The sequence below is a fragment of the Gymnogyps californianus genome, chromosome 17 (assembly GCF_018139145.2).
Source record: "Gymnogyps californianus isolate 813 chromosome 17, ASM1813914v2, whole genome shotgun sequence".
Taxonomy (NCBI): Eukaryota; Metazoa; Chordata; class Aves; order Accipitriformes; family Cathartidae; genus Gymnogyps; species Gymnogyps californianus.
This window is the reverse complement of record NC_059487.1, coordinates 2,918,651-2,939,226: the sequence shown is the minus strand read 5'-3', so window position 1 is coordinate 2,939,226 and position 20,576 is coordinate 2,918,651. Positions and strand designations below refer to the sequence as shown.

Genomic DNA, 20,576 nt, shown 5'->3' with positions numbered 1-20,576 from the left:
TGTCCTCCCTGCTCTTTATGCACAGCGGGAGCTCAAGGTGTAGCCCTTGGTCATACCTCTCAGCCTCACAAATAGCGGTGTTTTCCTCACTTTGCAGACTTGCCAGGCTGGTTTTGGTCTGCTTAGACCCATCGAATCTCTGCAGTGCCTAGAGGGTCACATTCCTACAGCAGTAAGCTCTTGCGTTAGCTGCAGGAAAAACCTGGTTAGGAGATGAGGGATGGTACAGAGTCCATGGTGTTTTGTGTCATCTGGATGATTAGGGTGGGATGGATCACGCCAGCCTACGTATTTCCTTGTACCTTACCAAGAATAAATGTTCTCTCTTAGGCTCATATTTACTGTTGAATGTTATTTGACAGGGCAAATATTTACCTGCAATAATACTGCAAATCTCTATCCTTCTCACTGTGAATAATATCTCTCTGAATCAATGCTTGGCTGCAACTCCTGGATCCTTGCGGATAATCACACAGAACATGACTCAGTGGAGAATTGGGGTCACTGGACATTTGCCATGCTGCCGAGGAGAACGGTTTCCCAGGTCCTTGGTCAAGTCACGTCCTCTATGATTAATACCAACGTGCAGTGGAGGGATGGCGCTGGCCGGCTGTTGAGTGTTTTGTAAAGAAGGACAGCGCTTTCCTCACCTTCCAAGAGGGGAAAGGCAGGAGAAAGCTAAAGGCTTAATTTGTAGACATGCTCACCACTTGTAGCTCCCTCCTGAGTCACCTGCACGGAGAATTCGTAGTGTCTTTTAAAACATGGCTGTGGTTATGGCTTTGGCTGAATCACAGCTGCTCCCTCAAGAGCTGCACTGCATTAAGACGTCTGCACATCACTTAGTCTCGGATCAGCTGGACATATGGAGCCACCTGACCACTGCGCAGGGGTGGGTGGCTGGATCCAAACCGGCCTCCTCTTTGCTGTGGTTGCTGGGAACGCTCCCCTGGGCTCGGGCCCACGGTTAGGCAGGGTAGTTTTGTTACTGGGTGGTTGGTGGGAGCTTGCCAGGGCTTGGCTTTATTGGCAGTTCAAGAGGAGGTACAGCATAGGAGTAAAAGATGAAGCAGCACCAACATTGAGTGTGGTTTTGAGTCCGATGGCAGAGGGCGTGCAGGGTCGCCGTGCCCATCAGGCCATCTCACAGTGCAGAGGTGAGGGACACCCAGGGCACGTTGATAACCCACGGATGCGCTCCGTGTTTGCAGCAGAGATGAGGCGCTTGCCATCTGACAGACCAGTCCGCAAAGCCGCCTCCTGCCTGAGAGCCTTCTCCTGCGCTGGGCTCTGCGTGCTGCAAGGCAGAGAAATGTCTGGGCTCAGTATACGTGAGCTAGAAGAAGTGGAAATCTGGCCCAATGCTTTGAATAGATCAAAGCTGTCTTTGATCTATCTTTGACGCCTGGGAACAGGCGTCTCCATTCCCATCCCTGCACACCCTGTCAGTCTCAGGTGTGCTGGTGATCGGGTGCAAACACATCCAGGGGTGTTGTAAAAAAGCTGAGTGATGTGGCCTGGCTTTCTCAAAGCAGGCAAGAAGGCTTCGTGGCTGAAGCTCTCACTACCTGCCCTGCGGCCTGGTCCCAGGGCAGCCCCCTGAGCCACCACACGTCCAGCCCACACGGCTGCAAGGCAGCTCTGGCTCCAGCACTGCTTGCCTGACCTTCCCCCAGCGTTGCCTGGTGCAGCCTGCTGATAAGAGCAGAAGAAAAGTGGGATTGTTTCGCTCCCGCCCTGGAGCAGCAGCAGAAGCGTGTTCCTTTGTTGCGGGCATTTGCGCTGTGTTACAGCAACGGTAGATACTTGCCGTGAAAACGCTTGGCGCTTTTGCCAGCTTGCTCATCGCTGGATGCTGACAGTCCAGGGTGAGAGCTCCTCGCTTCTCTCCTTGACCCACAGTAACTTTCAGATGCAGCTTAAGGGCATGTAGAGAAGATGTCCACAACTGGATGAGCTTGTAATTTCGGTGCTTATCCACCCATATAAAAGAAGATCCAGTTTTACTGTTAAAACTCAGGCTTCCCATGCCTGGGACACTGGAGACAGACAGGGACCAGCTCATTCCCCTGTAAAGCTCTTGTTCTCCACCCGTTCTCTTGATTCAGCTTCATGTCCATATGGGACACCCTTTAACTGCAACTCCTGCTTCTTCTGCACCCACAAACATGCACTGCAGAACCACCTGGGCCCCGGTCGGCACAGCTTTGCTCAGAGTCTGCATGGTGCTGTTGCTTGAGCATGCACGCAAGAGGCAGGGACTCGTGTCCTCCCTCTTCATCCTCAAATAGCTCTGCTTCCCCTGGTTGGCCAGGGCCATCCTGCAGGGCTCTGCTGCGTCACCCTCTGTTCTCCATCATCCTGCCCCCAGGGACTTGCTCCTGCCAGCTCCTTAACCCTTTTCCAGCCCCACCGCTTCCCTGTCCTCCCTCTCAGCCTTCTCCTGCTGCGCAAGCTGTTGTGTCCTTCCCCACTAGCCTCATGTGGGTCACCTGCAGATCCTGGGGGGTTTGGGTGCCTCCTATCCACCTCTGTCTCTGTCTCCCTCTCCTGAAAAGTATCAGGGAGTACGGGAAGCCTGGGAGATCTTGGCAGATCGTCCCCATGGCGGGGAGCAGCATTGGCAGGAGGCCACGCTGGGGGGTCTCCAAGACCCACTGGTGCTTTGGGAGCACAGGTTGTGCCTTCTGTGCCACTGCAGCTCTGGCAATGGGACCTTGCTGTGCAAGTCCCCCCGTGCTCTTGCAAGGGGTTCAGCAATTCTGACTTTCCTCTCAAATGAATGCAAATAGCGTGTCCCTAGCCCTGTGCTTGTGAGCTAGGAGGGAGCAGCCGGTGATGTGGTTGGGTACCTGTTCTGACTCCTCTTGGTCCTGGGTGTCACCTTGCTGGGAACCAGAGCCTTTCTCGCCATTACAGACCCCTCCATGTTTTCCCGTGCCAAAGGCACGGATCTAGGGAGCCATGGCCCAGCAAGGCATGATGAATGGGTGGCGGGGAAGCTGTGTGGCATGAGCACAGCAAGATATATGCATCTCTTCATGTCCCCACATCACCTCCCCTCCACCCCTCTGTCCTCTGACCCTGAATCTGCAGGTGGACAGAGGCGGTGCAGGGTTCCCTCTTCAAACTTGGATTTCAAGAAGGAAAAATTGTTTTTAAATATGATTTTGCTGCCGTTGGATGTTGGTTGTACCTGCTGCAATGCCATCCTGTGGCACTGCTGTGCAATCATAGGGCATAGCCCCGGTGCTGTGCTCAGGGCAGTTTGGTCCATGCCTGGTTCCTGGCCCTGCAGCACAGCCCCTATAGCTGGGGCAGAGATGCAGGGGGGTCTGAGGGCAAGGAGGGAGGCAGAGGAGAGGCCCTGTCCCCTCTCTGAGAGTGCTTGGCTCACTCCTGTTGCTCCATCCCGCTGCAGGCAGAAGCAGGGCTTTGCCACTGCAGGCAGCACCCATCTGCCCTGCAGTGTGGGCCGAGAGAGGGTTTGCAAGAAGAGGCTTGTTGTTTCAGCTGATTTCAGTGTTTTAATTTGAAGGGGAATAATGTGTAATCACAACAACTGTCATCTGTTTGACAGTGGAAAATCCTAGATCTTCCGTGCTTTTTTGTGTACTGTAATGGGCAGCCTTTTAGCAGAGCGAGCTTCTCTGCGCTCGCGTTTGGAGTCCTGGTGGGATGAATGGGTTCAGACCAGCTCACTAATCTAATTTGTAATGTATCCTTATAACGTATAATTGGCTGTTTAATTTAATTCAAATTAACATAAGAATAGAAAATACAATCTGCAGCGTAGCCCATATGGTGGTAGAAAGGAGTGCTGGGTGTTACTGGCAGAGGGTTTGAGGCGACGGCTTTTGTGCACGCGGCGTGAGACCACCCTTCGTGAGGATGGAGACGTCACCTCGGACGTGCCAATAGGCACCGTGTGTGACAATAAATCACCCCCCTTTCCCACCCTTCCGAGTGTCTATCGGTCTCATCTCCCTTCCTTATCTTTCTAGCAATCTATTTAAAATATATATAGAATAAACGTGGCTTGCTTTGGAAAATTGTTCGTAGCGATAGGGTGTAAAAGCTGGCAGGCGCCGAGTCTGATTATGTTGATTGGATATTGTCTAATCTGATTTTGATTGTGTACAGCTTTGATTGTAATTTTGATATGTCTGCACAATACTGTAGCTATTCGGAAAGCTTTGTGTTTTAAACAGGTCTTTTTTTTTTTTTTTTTCCCCCTGGGTGGAATAGAACAGAGGCAGAAACGTGCAGGGGGGTGAGCAGGGCGACAGGGCTTTCGCGCTGCTTACAAAACCGCCTCAAAGCCCTTCGGTGAGCTGCTCTGCAGCAACACAAGGAACTCGTAGTTTTGAAGAGAGCTTTAGGAAACTTTGAGTGGGTTTTACATAATTTAGTTAAGTACAGCAAAGCTACTTGCTTATATACCTACTACCAAAATAAACCAGTTGGAGGAACAAGTTTGCTGTGCAATGATTTATTTAAATCCCTTTCTGTAAAGCATGGAGCGAAATCCTCTTAAATAACTGGGAAAGAATCGGTGTACCTCGAAGAGCGTAGCCCAAACGGAAACCTAACTACTAGACATATTAAATGGGATCTATCTGTCTGCCGTTGCGTACATCCTCTCAGCCCCCTGCCTTCCCTGTATAATACCACTGCTAGACAGAAGCTGGCTGGAAAAATAGCTGGGCTTGAATTTCCCCCGAACAATAACTGTTGGTACAGAGCTATCTCAGCCCGGGCTCCGTCTTGTATTTCTTGCATGCTCGTATTTCCCTACAGCCAGTGGGAATCTCAGGCGAACATGAAGGGTCGGGTGGGATGTGCAGTACCTGCTCTTTTCTCTGTCTTTTTTTGCAACAGGATGAGGGGAGAAGGTGGAGGTTCAGCTTAGCAGAGGATGAGCCGCTTCCAGCCCCGGTTTTGGGGTGAGGCAGGAGTGACCCCCTGCTCTGACACCCCGTAGGGACACATCTCTCCCAGGCAGTGCCGGAGCGCTCCCACTGGGAGCCCTTCCACCTATCCACAGATGCCTCCTTGCTCCCCCCCGCCTCTTCCACTGACTTCTGTATTCCGGTTAAATATGGGGTTTATTTTATTTTATTAAGGGTTTTCTCCCTGCAGTCTGGGGTGATGAAGAGCATGAATCCGAGTGTGAGCTCTGGGGCAATGGATTAATAAAGCCTACAGTGCTTAACTGGTTTTGCACACATCTGGGGTTTTGCTCTTAAATCAAGTATTAAGTCAAAATCCAACCATGAAACTAGGTGATCTGGGAAATTTAGCTTAAAATCCATGTGTATAATACTATGGCTAATCAGAATTTCATATGCTATAATAATATGTGAAACAGTAGATGTTTAGAATAAGTCTCCTCTGCCAGAGACTCATTCTATTCTGTGGTGATAATTAATAATTTTGGATAGATTCATACTCACATTATGAAGCAAATGTGGTTTTGTCTGAAGTGAAAACGATTGCACAGGTGCAATAACATATTCTTTCTCCATATAAATTGGAACGCTTAGAAATAAACAAGCCACCAGAAAACAGGGGAAGCACAAGGAGTACCAGCATCTCTGCGTGTTCATGGTCACCTCGAGGGAGCATTGGTAGGGAGGTGAGGGAACGCTTGTCCAAATGAAATTTGGATGAGGCTATAAGGAAGGACAAATCTCCATGTGTGGTGGAGTCATGCAGGCTTTCTTTAAAGGATTTTTTAAAAAGTGATGGCTCTGTGTTTCCAAATCTTCCTCCCTGGTTGTAGCTTCTGTGCTAGAGTTTGTGAGGAATCAACGGGAATTTTGTTCCCAAGTACTAGTTGTTTCTGCGGAGCTAATTCTCATAAAAACTCTTGAAAATACAAACTGTAGATACTGTAAGAGCTGAGCTGGGTGCCCGGAGAGGGACTTTGACTTAAAAATGCAGCAGCTGGTTGGGAAACGGCCGTGCTCTTTCATGGCTGTGGGCTCTGCGAGCATAGCTCGCCTCGCTGCGATCTGGGCCTGGAGGTTTCTGCTGGGGTTTTGGCGAGCTAAAGATGTGCTAGAGGGATGCAGCATCGTGGGAGAGGGGAGCAGTGGGGATGCCCCAGGTGGATCTGAGGTGTGCGAGGACCCGTGGTGTCCCTGACGGACGGTGCAGCGCTGCCACACTCGCTGCCTGGCTCCTACCTAGTTACAACCTGCTGGTGTCCGGGACTAGAGATGTCTTTTTTATTAAAACAAAACTTTTTTGACTGGAATGTGCTTTTATATTTCTTACACAAATAATTGCTTTTCTTTGCTGAAGCAACAAGGCAGTGACACGTTGCAAAATGTCTTTTTCATGTTTTAGACGTATAACGGTCAGAATGAGAATAACGAAGACTATGAGATCCCTCCCATAACGCCTCCTAATCTCCCCGACCCTTCCCTCCTGCACTTGGTGGACCACGAAACTGGATATCACTCCCTGTGCCACAGCCTCCCTCCGAACAGTCTGATACCAGCGTACCCCTACCAGAACATGGACCTGCCAGCCATCATGGTCTCCAACATGTTGAGTCAGGATGGACATCTTCTCTCCAGCCAGCTGCCCACGGTCAGTGACTTTCCCCTTTTACTGTCTTTCATTAAAGCTGCTCTGTATTTCGAGTTATGAGTCAATTGGACGTAGAAGGATGTTAACGACAAGACGTTTGCACTGGGGGTTGGGAAGAGCTGGTGACACAGCCCAGCCTCGCTGCGCTGCTGCCCACCAAGGTCGGGGTGCGGTGGCAGACGCTGCGGTCACCTGCGTGGCCGTGCTCGTGGTGGCAATTTTATGTTTCCAGTTTAGTGTCTTCCTGAGCCTTATTAACCACTCAAGGGCAAAGGGGAAGGTTGTTTTCCTCCGTGTATGTAACATCCTCGCTGAACTGAGCAAAGTGCATGTCCTCCATCCCCCATGTGAAGGTGACCAGCCAAAGGCCCTCGTTCATAGCCCCTACGCCCTGCGTCCTTTGTCCTGCTGGGAAAAGCCCCCAGTGCATCACCCCTGTGTCCTGCTGCCGGGGTGGCCCCAGTGGCATCAGCAGGAGGAGCATGGATGCTCCATGGAGGGAAAGCTGTCCTACTGATTGCAAGGGGAACAAGATCCCTCCTTGCACTTGCAAACTCAGATTGCCTCTTGGCTCACGCCGTGGCAAGAAGATACCTTGCGAAGTTTCAAATGACTCTTCTGTAGGAATAAAAAAGGCAGGGATAATGAAGTAAAGTGCAGCTCTGGGAAGAAACTTCAGGGCTAATTAGACCTTATGACTCTTCTGTATCAGCAGCACCGAGGAAAGGTTGTGACTTGATTTTGACAGTGGTATTGAATTAATACTGTTGCTGTTTAATAATATTTTCCTCTTTAGCAGATTTAGCCCTATGGTTAGTTTTCTACATTGTTTCTCTCTAAGTTCATTGATTTGCATGGGTGCCGTTGGACAGCATCAATATCAAACAGAGTTAATTTTACTTAAATAGCATGCCTGCGAGTCTGCCACTGCGCTAGCTGGAGAACATTTGGTGTTGATTGCTTGAATAGATAACGGTCTGAGAGGTAGCGGTATTTAAATATTTAAATGGGATATTATCTCTTAGTCTAGGAAAATCCCAAGGCTTTCTGAAGTCTTGATGCGTCTCCAAGTTTCATTGTTAGTGTGTTCAAGAAAAATATCATGTTCTGCCCATCAATATTGAACACAGGCATATTTCTATGGAATTAAATATTACTTAGGCCTCTGTATTAGCTTTTAGGTTCTTAGGTGATTAAAACATTCATTTCTGAGACAAAAGGAGTCAATTTCAGATGAAATATTTTCCCCTGGTTTAATTTAAAGTACAGCCCCTTTGCCTGACCCCTATTTTCATAACACGATAATTTTATCCTGTGTTGATTGTCTCATTTTTGAGAGGTGATATTGCACTTATAAATCACTTTCTAAAATATCTAAAGAAACAAGAATAGTGGGATTTATTAAGCAGCTTCTGTACGTCTGAAATAATTTATTTTGGAGTAGTCCTTGGGAAATGTTCTCTTTCTTACTTTATGGTACTGTTTTACAAATGCAGCATCGTGACAATAAATCAGGACTGAGCCAGAGAAGATAAGAAGGGGGCTTAGTGGGCTGTAAACATAGAATAGAGAGATTAAGATTTGTTTGCCCCTTACCACGAAAATAAAAAATCCAGTGAACCCTGAATTTTCCAGCCAATAGTGAATTGAAACTGTTTAATTTTGAGCGGAAACCCTTGGAGCTGTAATACATCTTCAGAGGTCCCAGCAGCAAAGGAAGTAGATCAGGGAGCGAACTGTCTTGCAATTTTAGGTCAAAATTAAATCCTGCCTTACCCTCCCGTCAAAGCCTTTTTTCCATGCCGTCAGACTTCTCCCACTGAAAGGTAACACCTTCTAGCTCCTTTTTTTTTGGATGCCCGAATCAAGTCTCCCCTTACTCCAGCACCAGCCCACGGCGGCAGCGTTCGTCCCATAGCATACGTACAACTCCTGTTAGCGGTAATGGGAGCAGCGCATGCACATGAGAACGCAACAAAAGCCCAGAGACGGAGCAGATTTTTTAACTCATATTGTTAATACCTCCTGCCCACGTGCCCGTCGAGCCGTAGCCCACTCGGCGGTGGCCCCGTGAAGCCAGCCGTGCTTCAGGCATCGCCGTGTGACGGTGCAGGGCGCACGACGTGCTACAACCCTGCCCGAAAGTCAAACCACCTTCGGGTGGGTGTTTGCAGCAGGAAGCCTCCAGACCAAGAAAGGGGCTTGTTTGCTAACACTTCCCAAAAGAGAGGGTTTATTGGCGCACGGGTAGTGATGGGAAGCCAGTCTGGGAGCGAGCCTTGCCTGAGCGCTGCGGAGGAGGCGTGCGGAGGTTTTGTCTTTGTTCCAGGACCGACGTTGCTCATGCAAATGCTGGAGCCGGGAGCCTCTCTCCTTGCTGCTGCTCTTAGCTGTAGTTCGTACTGGTTTTTGCATACGCAGCTGTTTCCTGCCTTGGCTGCCATGTCTTTTGGTTTGAATACAGTGACAAATGACAAGCAATTAAAGGTAAAATGTTTAGACATTGGTCAGACTTTTCCTCTAAAGAAGTAGCTTGAGGCTTGGGATTTTTTTAAGGCATCCTCATGAAAAGATCTCGAGCTGCTGAAAAGGCATGAGCTAGGACTCACTGAGCGCAATGGGGATTGGTATTTTCCTCTACAGCTCAGAAGCGAATAAGGAAAATACAGGTGCGGGTTGCTGTCCCCTTTGGTGTGTCTCTTCTCCTGGGATGTCCCAACATTATCCTTAGATTGAATTAAGCCTCCCAGTGCCTCTGCAAGGGAGGACGCTGCTGCTCCCACTATGCAGATGAATACCAAGTCAGAGCGAGTTTAAATCAGCGCAGAAATTCCCGTGGCAGGATGAAAGCTGGAGAGTGAAGGTGGATTTGCTGCATGCCAGACCCCGCTCCTGGCTCCAGCCCACCCATGGGGTGTCAGGAGCTGGAGCCCCTCGTCTGAGCAAAGCAGCTGTATCCTGATGGGGAAAAACCGAAGCCACTGTCACCTCCTTTTCCCTTCAGCATTGTCATCCAGAGCACCCTCCACACCACCGGCCTCTGCACGCTTTGCTCTGCCCCATGGACCAGGTCTACATTTACCTAATGTGGTTCTTCACTGCTGTTTCTGTCACTTTATTTCCTTATTTATTTTTTTTTTCCGTCAGTTTTTAGAAGTTAAGGGAGTTTTCAAACAGTGAAGGTGGGGTGCAGGGAGCTGGAGAGGAGAGAAGCAGGGATGGATGGACAAGAGTAGGCAAAGAGATGGCAGAAGACGTGACGTTAGGAGGACTGATGGAGCGGGGTGCAGGGAGGCTGGGGAGAAGGCAGGGCTGGCTCGTCTGGGGAAGGCATGTTATTTTTTGGGTTGGTGACAAGAAGCAAACAGAAAATTCTTAATACAGCAGATTATTTTTTTTCTACTGTCCTCTCTTGCTATGGGAAAAGAGGAAGGAAAGAGGAGGGAAAGAGGAGGAATGACAGGAGGGAAAGAAAATAGGAGAGATGTGATTGTCATTGAGAAATGGGAATATTTAGGAAAAAATAATCAAAGAGGAAACAAGATGTTTTCCTTGGAAAGAGAATGACTTTGCCCACTGTGAACATCCCAGCAGTGTTACAGTGTGGACCAGCAGCTGCTGAGCCCTCTGGGGATCCGCAGGGAGACCTGCCGGGCTGGGGCCACACCGGGGCTGGGACCTGGGGACCGCAGGGACATGAGGGAAAGCAGGGGAGGGGGCAGAGAAACGCCGTGAATCAGCGGCGATCGCCGGCGAGGTGGGGTGCCCGCTGGGTTAAGGAGCTGCTGTGAATAAATGAGATTTCAGAAGGGATTTGGCAGAACATATTTGACAGAAACAAAGGGCGATCAAGGTCAGAGCCCAAGAATCTCCAACACAGCGCAAACATATTTCCATAAATATTAGATAGCGGCTGAGCGGGCTGGAGGTATCTCTGCTTATCGGGTGGGACAGTGCCTGGTACCTGGGTGCTGTGCCAGGGTGGAGGGAGCCGGGAGCCCCTGGCTGGGGGGACAGCACTGCCCAGAGCCCGCCACCACCGCTCGGAAACCCCAAAACTTTGTGCTCCTCTAAGCCTGGTCAAAGGACATTGCCATGCTGGGGCATGCCGAAAAATGAGCCTGTTTTCCCATGGCGCGTGTTGTGGGGCTGCAGCTGCCCTGCTCCTTTCCTGCTCTGCCGTGGCTGGGCGAAATTAGGGCAGAGCCGTGTATTTTTGCATGGGGGAAGCATCGTTTTGGACATGTGGCAGCTTTTATGAGCAAACGTTGGCTTTGTAGCAGGTATCTAGAGTTTGATTGGAGGGACTGGCAACTGTCCCTGTGTCTGCATCTGCCTAGGGCTTCGTAAGATGAGAGATCTTTGTGACTATTTTAAAGGCACTGACATTTCCTTGAGCCCAGTGGGATAACTTTTTTCTGCTCATAGCAAGCTGGTGCAAGCGAAAAAAGGCTGCAGCCATAGCCTGGAAGTCCTCCGTTTCAGTTTGTTGAGTGGAAACAGATTATTTGAAAAAGATTAAAACTCTTCAGTGGTGAAAAGCACATTCATGGTGTAAAAATGTCAAATTTCCAGTTACCTGTGGAACCTGTAGAGGGGAGAGTAACAGGTAAATGGGGGTGAATTGTAGTAGCAAGGACGAGTGCAACCCTGAAACTTCTGAAGAGTTAGTCAGTTGACTTTGTAACCCGAATAGCTGTTTCCCAATGCTGTGGGGCTTTGCTGTGGAACAGAGAGGAAAACAGTAAAACAACTCAGCAGTAACCCGCCTGCCTGCCTCCCACGTGAGAAATGGCAAGGAGAAGTAGCCCCTTCCCAGAGCTGGGGTGTGCATGCCCGGGCTGTGGGGATGGCGTAGGGCTCCAAGGAGAAGCATCCTCTCTGGTGCCCATCAGAAGACCTCGAGCGAGGTCGTCCTGCAGGCAGGTTGCAAGACCAGCCCCCTGGCCAGCTGTCTTGGCTCTGCAGGTCTCTCCCCAGCTCCCATCCTTCCTAAGACCGCTGCTCCCCGTCAAACACAGCAGTGTTTCTTATTTCCAGCCTGAGCTGGGAGCAGTGGGAATCGCAGCAGTTTTCTCTGGATAGCCCTGGGTACAGCCCTAGGGAAGCGGTCAAGGTACTCAGCGGTAGGCAACACAGTTGGACGTGGCTGCACAGGGCCGGCGAGCGTTGAAAGTTTTCCAATAGAGGATATAAGAAAGAAACCAATTAGATGTTGACACAAAAGCCAAGTAAGATGTGCCAGGCTTTTATCTAAGTCATTGGAAATGCGTGATCCCAGTAGGCAATACAACTTCTGTGTTGTTGGTAAATACTTCCAATACACAAGTATTTCAATAATTTTGAATGACTGCCTGTTAAAATAAGTTATTTAAAATAACCTATATCCCAATGCAATGTGCATGCAGCAGTGCCCTTTAGAGCAAGTTCCTGCTCATCAGAAGAGCCTTAATAAATAAACAAAGAAGCAAGAGCGGCGGTCGGGCAATGCTCAGCCAGCTCCACCAAACCGCAGGCTGCGGTGTGTCACCAGTAGCAAAAACTTAGCAGAGTCCCCCGTGTTTCAGTGCTGAGTAAGTTTGCACTGGCAATTTTGTGTTGTGTGCTTTAGGTTTTGACTAATTTGGCTTTCTGCTTATTAATGGTTCAGTATTTAAAAACTAAACTCCTGAACATGAGCCCTTGGTGGAAAATAGTAATAATACAACCATACATGAAGGGTTCTATGTATTAAACAGAGCCCTGTTTGCAATTCCCTGCTAGTGTTTTTCTCAGAGGCAATAAATGAAAGAAATATGTCTTTTTAAATTTTATAAAACTCAGAAAAATGGTTTTAAACAGCTTTTCTTCACCTCCTATAATTATTTATTTTCAAACAGTCCTTCAGGGTAATGTTCCGTTTTCTTATTTCACACTCCTTTTTCTCATAAATGAACCATCACTTCAATAAATCATTATGAAAACAGAGACTAACACAAACCCTGAAAGGTTGAAAGATTTATGTAACACATTTATGTTTTCCATTTTCTCATTCTGGTACTCCACTGCTAAAGCTAAGCTAATAAAAGCTGCTATTAATATTTCTTGTTGCCTAGCAACCGCAGAGAGGGAGTAATAGCTTTAGCTAGAAAAATAGATGACCGATAAGGAAAAATTCAATTCTTTTATTATCTCAAGGGAAAATGGGCTTTTACTGGAACATTATGATGTACGAGTGTGAAGTTGAATACAAAGGATATTTTTTCAGTTGTTTTTCTATTTTTAATGAACGTTATTTTACCTTCACAAACTCGTTTAAGGCATTTGCCCCACCTACTTGCGAGCTTAATTTAGCAACACCCACACATGCTTCTGGCTTTAAGTATCTGTTGGCATTTTCATTTGAAAGCCCTCTTCCCTCCGCGCCTCCCCCCGAGCTTTATCGCTCGGTCATAAAATTTCACTCCAGGTCGGAACCTGGGAGACAAGATTCCCAATCAAAGAGTAAATTGTTCTTGTATGTATTTAAAAACATGCTTTCTCAGAGGAAGGGGCACGTATGGATAGTTACTTTCTGAAGTTTTAGCTGTCGTGGCTGAGCTCTCTGTGTTCGGAGAGAGCAGGAATGCTGCTGCCCGTGCTCTCAGAGCAACTGCAGACGCTGGAGATGCAGGTGCAGAGCTGGTGCCTGCCGGCAGAATTGCGGGTCCCTATGGGAATACGGGTCCTCTTCTTCTGTGGGAGAGGTCCTCCCTGAGCTTCCCAGTCATCCGGAACACCGGTACAAGCTCCCGGCAGAGCAGCAGCCCCTCTTTTCACATAGCTGATGCAGATGCTTCTGAGTGGTCCCTGCCAAGTGCTGCTGGGAGAGAACGGGGGTGACGGGAGTCACGCTCGGGTCCCAACTCTGCGAGTGCTCAGACAGCAGCAGAGCTTACGAGGGCTGGGCTGTGCATGAGAAGAGGGAACCTGAGGGACCAAGCTCCTACCAGTATGGCTGTGTGGTTGGTCCTTGGGTTCAGCCATGGGTATCCCATTTCTGAGATATGAGAAAGTAAGGTGTCATGATACACTTTTCACACAACTGAACTGTTGTGATAGCTGAGAAGCAAAGCAGATGTGGGTTTTGCTCAGTCATGCAAGATTTACTTCCCGAACAAGGGAAAGGAAGAAGGCAAGGTGTCACCTTGGCCTGCCAGGCCCGGGAGAGGGTGACCTTCACCTGCCAGGGTGGGATCTTGCATGGGGACCTGCCTTTTTTCCTGAAAACCTCTCAGAGCCGCCTCCCTGCAGGAGAACTGCTCCTCAGCAGCTCAGCTGGGCACGAAGGGAGGCTGCCGGGCCTCTGGTGACCCCCAGCGAGGTGACAGCCCAGCCTTCACCCAGAGTAGCTTCTCCGGAGGCAGATGCAGTCCCAGCTCCCCTTTCACGCTGGTCCATCCCCTGTGGCTCGGGTCAGCCCTCAACAGAGCAACAGCACTTAACAAATTAATTTACTTTGCAATAAGCCAAGTTGCTTTTTCCAGTAGTTTAAAATCCTATTTTTGTCTCATGCTGTGAAGTGTCCTTACTTGAGCATGCCTCCTGCCTGCGTCTCGCCGGCGCTGTGCATGGAGAAGGGCCAGGGAGGAGGGGAGGAGATGGGGAGCCGGCGCTGCTGCTGCGAGAGCGTGTTGCACTCGTAGGGAAATGGCCAAGGGGTTTTTGAGAAGCGATTTTCCAGAAGGCAGGTAGGTACCCAGCCTGGGGAGGAGGACACTGCTCCTGTTCATGTCTTTGCGTATCTCCTCCTTGGTGCTTTATGAAGTGGGTTTTCCCTCTGCAGACAGTCTCCTCCTAACAGCCCGGATCCTCTGAGAAAAGAGGCTTGATTGCAGCCTCCAAATTTTATGGATGGCTGAAGGATCTGGCTGATGGTCAGCACCTCTCAGGCCCAGTTTCCCTTTGGCATATCTGTATGGAGGTGGGCTCTGAGAGCTGCGATACGCACAAAGTGCTTGGTGTTTCCTGGGAGGTAGCAAAGGTCTGCCTGAGCTTTGCAGGCTGCCGCCAGCCGTGCCAGATTCTTGCCTGGAGGGGGATCCTGCCTCGATGGGACAAATTCCACCTGGCACCTCTCAAAGGATGAGTCGCGTGGGATTACTGCATCCTCTAGGAGCTCTCACCCTTAGGACATTTTCTGTGATATCCCCCTATGAATTACTTTTGCTCTATATTATTGCATCTATTATTATTATTATTACTACAGTTACATGCTGTTACAACTGTAATGTCATGTATATTATACATACCTGGGCCAGAGCCACAGGTGCTTGACACGGTGCAAAACCTACAGGGAGGAGATACTCCTACCTTGGAGAACTTACTACCTACAGAGGCAAGACAGAACAATAATATACAGGTGCAAAGTAGTAGCCAGAGGTGCACAGGAGACCTGCTGCCTGTAAAACACAGTGCTCTCGCACCCACATGCCCTGTTCATCACATCCCTGATCTAGATTTCTTTTTCCCTGTCCATCCTTCTTCGTGCTGCAGCCACTGCTACACGCTCATGTCCACCCTTTTCTTTCTGTCCCATAAGAAGGGGATGTAGGAAAGCATTAAAATGTGCTCTTGCCTACAGCACCACATCGTACCGCACCGGAATGGTCTTGCACAGTGGGAGCCAATGTATGTGTGTAAGTCTGGCTGTAGAATTGTCTCTCTTGTCTGTGTCTCTTTTGGTTTTGTGCTGCAAACTGCGTCCTTCTCTCTCCCTACTCATCGCTTGGCCAGAAAGACAGCAGGTCCCATCCCAAGGTGGTGTAACTGCTGCTTTCAATGAAGCAGCATCTCTGTGCCACATGGTGATCCGGTTGCGTTGCACCTTTTAACTATTCCATAGAAATTCATCCTCCTAATCTTTCCTTTCCTCTCCTTGAGTTGGTCACTATCTTTCTGATAAGCCAGTGCCTCCGGGGCAGTCCCACTAGTTAAAGAGTCGCCTTAGCAGCCATAAAATAACCGTGCCATAACGGTGGGGAGGGTGCACGCATTATCCCCAGAACATATGTCAAGTGAGACGGTCCCTCTTATTTGCACTGTGCTGTGCGTTGCCTGCCATTACGCGTTTGCCAAACAATTTGGTTTGCTTTTATAGCAATTTAAAGTATTACCAATTGCATTTAAGTTTGCATTTAAGCAAACTTCTTTGGAGCAATAATCGGCGCTATAAGTACACGGTTTGTGTAACACCAATGAGGAGGCTCGTTGTGAACAGCATGTATGTATTAGTAGTGTAATTAAAATATCAATTACGCCGTGTTGACAGTTTGCCAAATAACTGGCTTTTGCGCACAGTAAACTTAATCACTCCAAAGTCTACTCACAAGACCTGATGCAATCTTGATGCCAAACTAGTACAACATAAAAACAGCATTTGCTAAAGCACAGCTTCGATATTACTTTGCGTAATGGTGCTGCGCTCCATAGCTGGTATCATGTTCTGAAAATTATCTTTTAATGTACAATTTGTATTGCTGAGGAATGTCACTTACTTTGCAGAACGTCTCGCCAGCATAAAACCCAAGATTTATTCCTGTCATTTTTTGTCTCCTATGCCATGTTGATAATAAGAAGTCTACTTTATGTGTGTAATGCTTATGTCAGTTTTTAAATTTGGGGTTTCATAAAAGACAGTAGTATAAATAAAACACCATATAAATTAAAAATATAGTGGAAAATAAAATCTGTGAATTACAGTAGCACATAAGATGCATACGGCATGAAGGAGGTTTTCAGAACAATATCAAATAACTGGAGTAAATATGTTCAAGGTATGGGATGGATCTTTTTTAAGACCTGATTCTGATCTTAAAATGTGTTTGTCTCTAGTATACAGACATGCAGATGGATGCCTGTTACTTAGCTGAGTTTTAACGCTTTAGATTTAGGTTGTGTACTTCTGCAGGATGACATTTTTTCCCCTTCTTAGCGAACAATCCCACTTCAACAATTTTTCTGGGTGAGGTTAAAAATGCATTTTGCCCACATCAAAAAAATCCTGCAAATGAGAACATGCTTTGAAAAATGAACTAGAGATTTGGAAGAGAGTTTCTTTGGAGTCTGGGATGAGGCTTTGGGGAAGGAGTGCCCCAGCATGGCCAATTCCCCGTCTCCTCGTGGAGGATTTGTCACCTTGGCCGGGGGACGGTGCCTGTATGGGCTTTCCCCAGCTGCTTGGGCTCTGGCGTACTTGTGGGACCATCTCTGCCACCTTCTTCTTGCCACCTTCAATTTGTAAAAATGTAGGAAATTATGTCAAAAGTTAGCGTTAGAAAAGATAAAAAGATTGAACAGTCAGACAGATAACAGTCAGAAAGTGTTAGAATTACCCTTGCCCATGCAAACTTACTTGGGCCATTGCAAAACGTCTTGCCTTTAATGGCAGCATGAGATGAACCATGTCAGATCGTCTTTGCTGAAAGGTTGGTCTTCTTTGGCACAATAGTTTTCGGTGGTGTTTGGACCTCAGAGACCCCCAACCCCTTTGGGAACGTAAGTAAAGTTAACACTAATAGGTTTCCAGGGCGCCTCTGCTAACCAAGACCTGTGCTTCACCGGCAGCCTGGCCTATATGTATGTATCAGCACTGCAAAAAGTTCCCATGAGAGCTGCAGTATCTTACTTCTTCCTTCGCCTCTTACTGAATGTGCTCAACCCTCTTGCAGCTGATCAACCAGAACCTGCTTCCATCCTCCCCAAAATGCTGTCTTTGTGCCTTATTTTGTGCATGTGAGTCAATGGTGCAGGTTATCTGAGGACTTATTTTTGTTTGGGTCACACACGGGAGAATAGAGTAATTTCCAGGCAGCAATAATCCGCAAGGCACGTGTCTCTGCGCCTTCTCCTGCATCCCGTTCCCGCTCGCTGCCTGTCGCTTCTGTCGGCGTGGGGGTGCAAAACAAAGCTGAGCTTTCATTGCCACCTCTCTGGACTGACAGTAACAGTCTAATGCAGGAAAGGTGGTTTTGCCAAAAAGACCGAGCTCCCTCCATCCCACTGGGTGCTTGCACCGTATATTCGCCTGGTTTGCTGTCCTTTCTGTCCCGTGCTATGCTCCCCTCTCTGCAATGTGTGCTCATTTCTGTGGGAATAACGAGGAGATGTGGTGGCTGTGGGTCTGTGCCATGCGGAAGAGCCTCCAAAAGGCAAGTGAAGGTTTTTAATTTGCATCATAACCTCTGCCACACCGTCAAGTCTTTGTGCTCCCGTATATGTTTACACCCCACATCATAATGCAACATAAAGTCGTCTTTGAGGTGCGTCAGGCAGCTGTAAATAGAATAATTTTTGCCAGTTTTAACCAGCAGCACCTCTGAGGCAGGAAAAACTGTGTGCTGTCAATTATCCCACCAAACTAGCATGTCTGGCAACTCTTTGCCATCCATCTTGCACATTTTGATCAATGTTGCAGCCCATCTTTAATTGCCCTTATCCCTTAGATCAATCATATTTATCTCTTAGCTGTCATTTGCCTCCTCTTTGCATGTTACCAGGTTGCATTAACCTGCTCCAGCAATTACTCATCGCCCTGGATTTCACTTGCTGACAAGGAGGGTCCGTGCAACTTTGAGGCTTGTTTCCAATCAACACACATGCTCCGTTACATGCCTTGCTTTCAGTTGCCTTTCCAGAAGTTTCATAGCCAAATGGCCCGGCGGTGGCTGGTTTCGGAGGCAGAGTCGGTGCCGTCCCCGCAGTTCGGCTGCTGCCAGCACACGCCCGGGGCCGGAGAGCACAAAAAGGATGGAAATTTCCACGGCTTTTGTTTCAGCTGTAGAAGTTATGATGACTATTCACTGCTGTAGGTGTGTGCACATTGAGTAAGTCTTTCTTTATTATTTAAATGGGAGCCGTTTTTAGAGGCAAATAACAGAAAGTGCTTACAATAAAAATAATAGGCTATAACAGGCTTTGTTATGCAATGAGGAGATCAAAGAGCTACATCAGCCACTCGGCTGATCACTCGGAGTGAAGGGAGAAATGGTTTCTAACTGGTAGGTAAGATTTCGTCAGCTGGTAAATATAAATGGTAATCCTAGCCTTTTCAGAGGAGTTTTCTCCTGCCTGTGGACTCAGTGGGGTTTGCTGTTAGTGTGAATGATGGTGGAGAGCAAGGGAGAACACAAACATGAATCTTGAGTCAGATTTCCCTTTCTTCAACAAACACCCCAGATCTCTACCTGCATTTTACCGGTGGGGTGGGTGTGAATCTGGGTAGGTCCAGCTGCCAAATTCAGACCCCCCCAAGAAGACCAAAAGTGTTGAACCTGTGAAGCACACCCTGAAGAACACAGCTCCCGGCAGTCCTCCCTTCTGCCTTCGTGGTACAGGCTGAAACACTTTACATCCCCATAGCCCAGAAAAATCAAAGTTACCATTTAAATGAAGAATGCTACTTGAGTCCTGCCTCTGTGAAGAGGTGTGTGATGCAATGTCAAGAGAAATTGTAATGATTGCTACAGATGCAGCTTGTCACAGAAGGAGAAAAATGTTTCTGCATCTGATGCATGGCAGCGAGCCAGTTGGTAATGTTATATGTCCAAGTGTTTCACTTTGGCTCTGCTGGCTGGAAAGCATTCCTTAATGCTCTGCGTGGCTGTTATATTTGTCTCCCAGCTCTGCAGAATCCCATTAGGAACCTTCCGTTTACACCATGGAAATTGTTTGGTCTCTCCGAATGGCCGCACAAGGGAGGGAGAAGTGTATTGCTGCAATTCTTCAACATCTGTAGAAATTACCAGCGTTATACTTCTCACTTATCTCTCTTGCGGTGGGCATTTCTCATTATGGATCGAGATGTCCTGTAACCTGCAGTAGGCAGCTGTTAGACACCACGGTGCTGTCAGAGGGAGCAGGATCTGCTCCCCTCCAGCCACCGGCAGCGCAGCACCCAGGGCAAGCACCCGGCAGAGAGGCACTGATGTTATTTTGTCTGAAGCCTGCTGCTTTTGTGTTGGTTATTGCTTTGGAGTTGGGAGTCCAAAGGCAGAGACGTAGTGGCCAACATGGGCAGCCCCATAATGGGCATCGTGCCCTTGCCGCTCGGGGCTGCGTTGGACGCGGTTCCCCGCGCTGACCGATAGCCCTCCCGTCTGGTTTCTGCGGAAATTGGTAGCAGGGCAAGTGGAGATCATGGGGTGACTGGCAAGCTGGGAAGAACGTGCCTTCTCCTTGTGGTGACAGAGGCAGAGGTGGATGAATTTGGGGTGATTTGAGGTGTTTCAGCAAGACAAGGGAATAGCGAAGAGCGAGGTCAATCAGGGAGTGGCTGTCCTGACCCAGGACATCTTCTGTTGAGGAGTAGCACTTGTTGCACATCTCTTCTATTCTTTATTATGTTGTTTGAAAAAGCAGTGATTAAAGACCCATGCACATCACGATTTGTGGGGGTCTCTCAAGGTTTTGTTGTTGCCTTGGATGCTGTGTTGTTTATGCTTTTTAATTAACGATGCTGGATATAGGCAGTGAGGAATAAAATCTGAGGGTGACACAAAAATTGGACATATTTGGGACAGGAGAAAGGGAATTCAGAGAGATTTAAACATAGGAAGGAAAGGGACTGCAAGATGGCTAAGGCAGCTTGTTCAGTGTTGATAAATGTTGAATTAATGCATGTTGAGGAGAAAAATATTCACTACTCATACAGTTTGCAACGCTCTGAATTAACTGCCAGAAAGCACACAGGCTGCTCCCCCAAAAAACCCTGTGCAGGGCCAAGGCGTTAGAGGACAGGAGAAATTCATGGGGGGGTTTGGAGAGTTGTGTACTGCGTACTGTGTACTGTGCTGGTCAGCCCATCTCAAGCAAGAAGGAGAAGGAAAAAAAAGAGGCTCAAAGAATAGAAACTGACATTATCATGGGCCTGAAAAGCTCCTCTACGATGCCAGATGCTAAGTTTAAGAAGGAGGCGAATAAAATAATTGAAATTATAACAGCGTATAAAACAAACGAGC

At 48.2% G+C, this 20,576-nt stretch overlaps 1 protein-coding gene across 2 annotated transcripts in view; it reads left to right on the top strand.

Annotated features, from left to right (window-relative positions):
* Positions 1 to 20,576, top strand: part of TOX2 (TOX high mobility group box family member 2) — a 156,016-nt gene that overhangs the window by 85,626 nt on the left and 49,814 nt on the right. For both annotated transcript variants that reach the window (XM_050907512.1, XM_050907511.1), the window contains exon 3: positions 6,355 to 6,600. In XM_050907512.1, coding sequence (XP_050763469.1) covers positions 6,355 to 6,600 — 246 coding nt within the window. The remainder of the gene's footprint in view (positions 1 to 6,354; positions 6,601 to 20,576) is intronic.